Raw genomic sequence first — 9,164 nt, 5'->3', positions numbered from 1 at the left:
CATATTTATATATATATACACATATATATATACACATATATACCCAAATGAATCCAAGAACATGCCCAAATTCACCTTTTCGGAACGTGCATGTTATATACTCATGGTAGTCAACCCACAAGACTATATAACTATCAACTCCATTATGTACAATATGGACTAGATACTACATCCCCACTAGCGTCATCAATGCCCAATAGTGGATGTAAAACTCTGTATCAAGATATGCTCTCACACACGAACTCCACACACACACACACATAAGAGCACATATTCACACATATAGTCCACCTCTATCTTAGCATGTACACTTCTAATAGCATCCTTGTTTTAGTGTTAATTACGATGATTTTTTCTTACCGTACTAGTATATGCCACTTCCCCCGCCAGGGTACGCCACCATAACCCACAATGGAGAAGAGCCGAATGCCCTTAGGGTTGATCCAGAATCCATTTACAACATCGAGCCTTGCAAAAGCAAGAACAATTCACCATTGCTAAAGTGCGCAATAGCCAGTTCCTTGGTAGATATATTAACAATCTTTGCGTATACAAAATAGCACTCAAAACTATGTAATTTTTACAGAGTAGAGAGCGGGCGCGCACACACGTACGTGTATATGTGGATACGCACACACCCAACAAAAACAACATATTAAATAGGCCTAATTTTTATTGCCCATATCACACACGTGTGTGTGATATGGGGGTTTTCTTGGAAGTGAAGACCCCAAAAATTACCCCTAATTGGCTTAAGATTCAGATTATAAAGGTTCCTTTAATCATAGATGACGCATGCTTTGGTTTAACCCTCTTATGAGAACCATTGTGTTGCCAGCTTTGTCATACTGGTTAATAAGGATTTTTGGCATAAGGTCCTTCAAGTACCTTTGTAATGACTTAAGAAAATGAAGACAGTCTGATGGTGCATGACAACTCTCATCTTCCCTGAAGATTGGTAAGGTAACTCTTCGCAAGTCAAGTCCACTAAAAAGGAGGAGATTGATATGAAGGCTATGTGCAACACCCTTGCGGGCATATAAGAAGGCGATGGATAGGACAGCTTTCTTACAATACCCTTGGGTATCTTATTTGATGCAAAAACACCCCAGAGGTATCAGATCCATACAAAAGTTTCAGAAGTACCAATAACATAGTGTTCACAATGGAATAATAGGTGAAACAACATAAACGTCAGAAATTTTCAATCCTACATGAACACCTCAATGAGCTAAAAACACACATTGGCTTTTTCCTGCCTACTACCAGCTTTTTTCTACAAGAAATACCGGATCAACTCCCAGAGAGGGGACACAAAAAGCAGAATGATGCCAATAGTATTGGAGATACCATGCCTTTCCGAAAAGGCCCTGCGGAACCCACCTGCAGCCCTGATGTGTTCTTGCAGAAGATACACTCCAATGGCAAGGCTTATTATGTATCCAACCACACTGGCTCTCAGATTATTAGCCAGCAAACTGGGCGCGGCCACGAGAAGAAGGATCAACGCCCCAGGAAGCTCCAACCAATCTGAGGACATTAAATTTAACAGGCAATCCCAAAAATTTAGCAGAAGGATCAATGCCCCAGGAAGCTCCAATCAATCTGAGGACATTAAATTTAACAGGCAATGCCCAAAATTAAACCACATGATCTTCAGTTCGGAGAACAAACAATGACACCTACATGGCACACACACACATCCTACAATCACAAGCAAGACAAGAATGGATTTTCCCATGGATTCCTAGCAATGGAAGCAAGCAGAGATCTAAATTTATGTACCAGGAAAATGGCGGGGAAAGAAGAGGCGTAACACTATCGCAATGAAAGCAATCCACCTTCCAACTTCACCCCTGAGAAGACCAAAACATCAATTGATGTTGTTGGACAAAAGAAGGAAAGTCCTTATTGTTGGCAGAGAAGGATAAGTATCAGAAAATTCACAAAAAGAGGTCATGTATCCCACCTGAAGAGGTTAAAGATTATGGATGGCAAGTTTAAGAATATGTATGGCACCAAAAGAGCTGTCAAGATGTTGGTTCGCCAATTGGTCCTGTCAAGTATCAGCAGGTATCTGCAAAATCAAAGCAATTCGATCATCTTTGTTCTTAGTAAAAGCATGTGACACCATCTCTGCCACAACAAACCAAACAGGTTCCAGCTATACACTTAAGATCAGAGGTATAAGACAACAAAGTTTTGGAGGACTGTTTGACTCAGTGTTAGTCCATACCAGAGAGAGCTGAGGCAAACAACCATGTCTTGCCTCGACTTTCTCTATGCAATTTTCTACTCACGGAAACACTTACTGTTGGTTTGCACAGACCTCAAGTTGGATTGTCACGTGCATCCCGCACTTGGATGCCATGTAGACATTTCTGTACAGAAGGTGCAGGACCTGGAATGGTGAACTAGTCCCATGTGAGCCCAGCCCGGGACGAGTCAGCCAGGGATCCATCTCAGATGTCCGAGGTCAGGTTGTGCATTGTCCTGCACAGGAGTCTAAGGTCAGGTGTGCACTGTCTTGCACATGAAACAGTGCCAGTCCGCACTGTGAGTCTCCCTCTAGAATGATGTCAGTGATTCTATGTATCTGGTATGGTACCGGATGCCAGATCACTGAGTAGTTAGTGTTTAGGACAAGGGACCAGCCCATAGGGCTACCCCGGATCTTAGTGTGGGCATGGGAATGGTGTGGAACCACCCCCATGAGGGCCACGAAGGCCCAGGCTGAAACCACCAGCCATGGAGGGGCTGTAGGACAGCCCTAGGGCAAGAATAAGGCAGATTCCAGGAGTTTACAGCCTTAACATGGCTGTAGAGCACGTATGGGGCAGCCCATACAGGCTGCCCAGCCCTTGCAATGTGGGCAAAGGCTGTGCCCAGCACTCTGGAAGCACGCGCATCACCTCCCAGCCAGTTTGGAATAATGCGCAGCATTTTAGGTGATTTATTTTAGCATTTATTGCTGAATTTAGTCGTGGGACATTTGTGCTGGCCGCCTGGTTCTATGCTGGCCAACTGCTGTAGTTGGGCTAGTATAAAAGGGAGAGCCCATGTTCCCATTCATTCATCTCATTATTCACCAAGAGCTCAAGCAAATCAAGGGCTAGACAAGCCAAGGGAGTTGCTAAGCAAAGGGGTGGAGAACTGAAGGTCAAGGGCAGGGATTTCCCAGTCAAGAAAGGTCAAGAATTCTGTATTTTCTTTTCAGATTCACATCATTCTAATAAAGCAAATACACCATCCGTGGTGGAAGCCCTACAGAGGGTAATTGGGACCCAATACTGTGTCCTCTCCATCTCTCCCTCTCTCTCTCTCTATTTTTTGCACATCTCCTTTCAGTTTGTGCGTTAATTTCCGTTGCGAAAAGAGTGCTGAATTGTGAGTATTGAAATTACCGATTCTTCTCCAAAGCTTCCGCATGTTACAGTGGTATCAGAGCCTACTTCAAGTACAAAGATTCAGCAAAGAAACCAGAATTTTTTCTCGCTCGTGTGGTTAGTTTTTAGACGCCGGTGGACTTCGGAGTGACCCCTGTCCCTCGAAGGACAGTTGGTTTTCAGCCTCTCGAAGCCTCCGGACGTCTCCCACACAGATGGTGGATGGTCAGATTGCGTTCCGGAAAGGAAGTGCATTTTTCTGCTATGGCGAGCTTCGACGACGAGACAGACCAAGAACCATGAGACCAGAGTGCACCAGGCAGCCCAGCTAGGGCACCAAGCTTGAGTGTCACAGACATGTTCCAGCAGATGATGCGAGCAATCGCAGAACAGACAGCCAAGTTGGATGAGCAGAAGGCGCATATCTTGGCTGTGGAGGAGCGTACCCGCTCTCCAGCGTCGCGTTTCCATCTCCTCCCCCTCTCCTTCCGTATCCCAGATACCAGATCCTCGACACAAGAACCCTCTCACAAGGAGGTGCGTATGTTTAGGCCAACCACTTTTGAAGATGCACTCTCACTTGCGCAAAGTGCAGAAATGAAACATAATTGTGGCAAGCCCAAGACTTCCCAACTGGCTTCTCCCAGGGCTACCGCCTCGGGGGGCAAAGGCCAGAACCAGACGGGGTCTTTCCTAGGACAGAGCCTGGGAGCCTCTGGCTCCAAGAACTCGAACAATGCGTCTAAGCTTACTCCAGACCAGAAAGCGGAGGCAAGCAAGACAGGTGGCAAGTTCAGTGCTGAGGACGGGCTGCACAGATGGCTGTCGGCTGATCATGGACGTGGTCGGCTGAAAGAGAAAACAAGGACAGCAGCAGGCGCAAGGAGGAGGAGGAGTCGGATGTATTAAATAACATTTATGCATTTATTACTGGCCGACCAGCAGCAGTCGGCCAGTTTACCAAGTGTCCAAGGGGCTATAAATAGGCCCACTTGCTCATTGTGTTAGCCATTCACTCCCTCTAGGGGTTTGAGTTAGTAGAAGTCCCATAGGGAACACATTTTGGTGTGTTACCACCTTTTATGTAAGGCAGCCCATGGCTGCAAATTTAGGTACCTTTTTGTACCATAGAATATACTGAATTTTCCAGCACCTCTCTCTCTCTATATATCTGCGTTTTGCATCAAATGGTTTCCAAGAGTGTTTAGGGCTGAAAGAAGACTCCCAGAGCTTCCGCGTGTTACATTGGTATCAGAGCATCAGGCTCAGCAAGGCTAAACGCTAATTCAGTCCCATATGATGGTGTACAGGTCCAAGGTACAGGAAAGTACACGGATTCAAAGCCCAAGGCAAAGAACACAGATCGGGAAGAACTCCCAGGAGGTTTGTTGGTGGTGTTCCACAGTGCCAAATGGGGATGGCAGTTCCGTGAGCCAGATAGGTTCTCAGGCAACGGTCCCAAGGGAGGTTTATCCTCCAAGGGTGATGTGAGAGTGCCAGACTCGTTTCTCAGGAAAGAAGACCAAGACGGTGTTCAGAGTCAGGGCAGGAATGGATTGTGGACTAGAGGGAAAACAGAAGCATAGATCTTCATCAGAGACAGAGTGGTTTGGAGAACAGGCCGGGTTTTCAAAGAAAAAAGGTTGCCAGGGATGGATGATGACAGAGGGACTTCGGGACAGGATTGGGATGATGACAGTCATCCAAGAGCAGGTTGGAATCCCGTCATCAAGTTTCACAGAGAGGAATGTCATGTGCATCATAGATGCCATGGACATTCTTAGGGCTAGATACAGAAGAGGCAGCCAGATAAAGAGTAGAACCAGGATGATAGAGCACAGAGCACTCTTGGCAAGATAGACTGGAGAATGACGTGAAGAGCAAACTGAAGTTCAGAAGACTGTCGACTGCTGCAGGCTACACAGATGGCTGTCGGCTGATCATGGACGTGGTCGGCCGAAAGAGAAAACAAGGACAGCAGCAGGCGCAAGGAGGAGGAGAAGTCGGATGTATTAAATAACATTTATACATTTATTACTGGCCGACCAGCAAGTTTACCAAGTGTCCAAGGGACTATAAATAGGCCCACTTGCTCATTGTGTTAGCCATTCACTCCCTCTAGGGGTTTGAGTTAGTAGGAGTTCCATAGGGAACAGATTTTGGTGTGTTACCACCTTTTATGTAAGGCAGCCCATGGCTGCAGATTTAGGTACCTTTTTGTACCATAGAATATACTGAATTTTCCAGCACTTCTCTCTCTCTATATATCTGCGTTTTGCATCAGATGGTTTCCAAGAGTGTTTAGGGCTGAAAGAAGACTCCCAGAGCTTCTGCGTGTTACAGTGAACACTAGCTATCTCTACACTTAGAACACTATGGACAGCCATACAATTAATGTTGGAGATGCTAACACAAGAGGTGGCAACAATGAAATGCATGCCTCCAATGCTTTACATGATGAGCAAACTCATGTGGTGCACAATAGGGAACATGAATATGTGGGACAGCCGTCCTGTTGCAAAGAGAAGATGTAGAAAGAAGAGTCTATAGTCTTGAGGACTGAACTTACTCGTATGCAGGCTCTCCTCCATACACAACAAGAGAAATTGAATCTCTACCGCCGCGAGGATCCATTGGTACATGACCATTTGAAAGCCAAGAAAGCTGAATCTTAATGGATCATGCATATGGCAATAATTGCTCAAGAGTTGCACATGTAGAATGCAACACGTGCATACTTGGCTCGTACCAAGGATGCCTATGCTAAAAAGGCAACCATCCCAATGTCTAAGAGGATAAATCTCCATGATATGGGAGAGGAACAATTGGCGACTTCACGCCATGCAGGAGTACCTTATGTAGCCCATAAAGAACACAATATTTATGACAATGGTCAAAATGTATGTCAAATGCCATTGCCGATTAAAAATGTGCATGCATAACACATGCAACATAGACTGCAATTTTCTGTTGGTGCAGGTATTCCGCGTATCTCTCATGCCACTCATGCCTTCGAGTGTGCTCGTGAGGGAGAAGCTATGACTGAAAATGCACCAATGCATGTTGAGGAGCCAGCCATGCCACACCAGTCACAGGGACTGTCCCCATGGACAAACATGCAGGAAAACATGTTGAGATACAAGCACATGCATCAAAGTCTCGTGACTTCAAAGCCAGAGACAAATCTGTGAAGTTTGACGCACATCATGGAAAATATGATGCATCAAAGGCACTTGCTTTTATTGCCCAGTTTGATATTGCTTTTAATGATAAGATCACTCAAAAATCCATGATCCGACATGTAAGCATGTTCATGAAAGGCACTACTGCCCGTTGGTGGCTCACGGAGAAGCTCTCACCGAATCCTGTTAGATCATGGAAAGAGTTCAAGAAGAGGTTCTATGCTCAATTCTTGCCTCCCAGTGCATGGAATGAGATAACAATGAAGTGGGATTGGATGAAGCAAAATGAGAGAGAAACAGTGAATGCACATGTACAAAAGTTTTGGAAAGAGCTTTTGGAAGAGAAAGGAAGAGAAGGTTTCAATCGGAATTGCAACCCGTGTAAAAAGCGAGACTACAAATGTATCCTGGTCACACCTTACACCAACTAATCACAGCCGTCACTGCTACCGAGCAATTGGAACTCAAATTGAATTGCTCCAATAAGGCTAAATCCTCATTTCAAGGCAAAGAGAGAGCTGTCCAAAACCTGCAAAATGATGAACAGCTACCTAAAAAGAACCAAAACGAAGGTAAAAATGATCCAAAGGCTGAAAATAACACTACCAAGAAGCGTCCCTTCAAAGTGAGAGACTATAGTCTCACTCAGGAGCAAAAAGCAATATATAAGCAAGGAAAAATGCTTTACTTGTGGTAGCACCGAGCATATTGCAAAGGCATGTCCAAACAAGAAGAAGCGTGATAATGCAAATGCATCAAAGCCTAATGTACATATGGTTCCGGATATGCAGAGCAACACTTCAAATGATAGCAAAGACAGGATTCTATGTAGAGCTTGGGAACAACTTAAGAATCATCCCGCTTTGTTCATGTTCGATAATTATGCAACAAAGAACTTCATATCTACTTAGATAGCAACTGCTTTGGGTATTAAAGTGGAGGACATAGATCCTCAAATTGAAGCAGGGACTGTCTTTGTTGGTAGAGAAGTACAGGTCATGCCTATTATTGGCAAGTTACGCATACACATTCAAGGCTATGTAGATCATGAGAATTTTCTTGTGGCGCCTTTAAATGGCTGTGATATATTTCTTGGAAAGCCTTAGCATACACATATTGATCCATGCAAGGCTTACAAGACCAACAGGATTACCTTCATGCATAAAGACTGAGAGCATGTAACTGATGCTGGTAAAAAGGATGATACCATTCTCCTTGTATCTCATGTACAAATTAAGAAAGTAATGAAAAAGAGTGTTTTGGCATACTTGATTTTTATACAGGATCATGTTGAGTAAAATAATGTACATGTAAATACTCTTAATACTGATAAGCTAAAATTCTTGCCAGAGTACAATGATTGCTTTACTGATGAGTTACCAAATGAGTTGCCACCCGTACAATTGGAAGATCATCGCATTGATCTTGTTCCGGGTAGCTCACCACCTAATAGGCCAACCTATCGTGTAAGTGCATCCCAAAAGAAGGAGTTGATTCAGCCAAGCTCTTCCCCATATTGTTCGCCCATCCTCTTGGTTCAAAAGAAGGATGGATTATTTCGTATGTGTGGATTATAGAGCTTTGAATAAGCTTACCATCAAGAATCAGTTTCCGATTCCACGCATAGATGACATCCTTGACAAGTTGGATGGATCGGCATGCTTTAGCCAAATTGATCTCAAGAGTGAGTATCATCAAGTGCGTGTAGTGCCTAAGGATGTACATAAAACTGCTTTCAGGACAGCATTTGGACTTTATGAGTATCTTGTTATGCCTTTTGCTCTCATGGCAATGGTCTTGGATATTGATATATGCTTGTGCCATCCCCCCAACTTCTTAACAATTGTCTTGAACTAACAGGATCTGTATCCCTTATGTATGCCTTGCCATAGTGGGATTGACTTCTAAGGTTGCTTTACCATAGTGAATCATTGCATCTATAGATACCTTCCTAAGTAAGCATCATGATCAACCTTGGTATGGCAGGTGCATCCAAATTTTCATCTATATACACATGGCGGATCTTTCATATCCAAGTCTCCTCCTTGGAGATGTAATACATAAAATGCTCATCTTGAGATCTGCACATGGTCCATAGTATAAATGCAATGCATATAAACAATAGCCACTTCAGCATTTCCATGCCTTAACCAAAATTCAAATTCCCATGAGATGCACACATACATAAGTCATCTCAATACCTCTCACTTACTAAGATCCAACTTCATGACATCAAGCATCATTTTTCATTTCTGAAAGTCTTGCATTAGTGACGTTTCCAGCCTTTATGCATGAAAGTGATCTGCTCGCGTACATAATCCTTGCAAAGATTGAGGCATGCATGCCATGGAATTCCCAACTATACATCACAACTTTGCAAAGATGTGACCAAGAAGTCATAATCCACATGAACATGTATATTGTCACAAATCCCTAATTTCTTGGAGCATTTGGACTTCGGTGCAGATGCCCAAAGGGGATTGATAACTTGTGCTTCAGGGCGGATGCCTGAATAGGCTTTCAATGGTGCCAGCGTGGTTATCAGGATATTCAAGGACTCCATTTCTTGCCCCTAACATTGGTGTGTGTAGGTACA

The 9,164-nt window shown here is 44.0% G+C and overlaps 1 protein-coding gene across 1 annotated transcript in view; it reads right to left on the bottom strand.

Annotated features, from left to right (window-relative positions):
- Positions 1–1,002: 1,002 nt before the first annotated feature.
- Positions 1,003–9,164, bottom strand: part of LOC147626135 (cold-regulated 413 plasma membrane protein 2-like) — a 9,248-nt gene continuing 1,086 nt past the window's right edge. Inside the window, exons 2-4 of the mRNA XM_086816243.1 lie at positions 1,970–2,077; positions 1,786–1,856; positions 1,003–1,530 (exon numbers count right to left, since the gene is read on the bottom strand). Of these exons, the coding sequence (XP_086672369.1) occupies positions 1,277–1,530; positions 1,786–1,856; positions 1,970–2,077 (433 nt within the window). The 3' untranslated portion in view covers positions 1,003–1,276. The remainder of the gene's footprint in view (positions 1,531–1,785; positions 1,857–1,969; positions 2,078–9,164) is intronic.

Source organism: Cibotium barometz, chromosome 22 (genome assembly GCF_041138505.1).
Source record: "Cibotium barometz isolate CiBa-2024 chromosome 22, ASM4113850v1, whole genome shotgun sequence".
NCBI lineage: Eukaryota > Viridiplantae > Streptophyta > Polypodiopsida > Cyatheales > Cibotiaceae > Cibotium > Cibotium barometz.
Note: the sequence above shows the minus strand (reverse complement) of the source record. Positions and strands in the feature narration are given on the sequence as shown.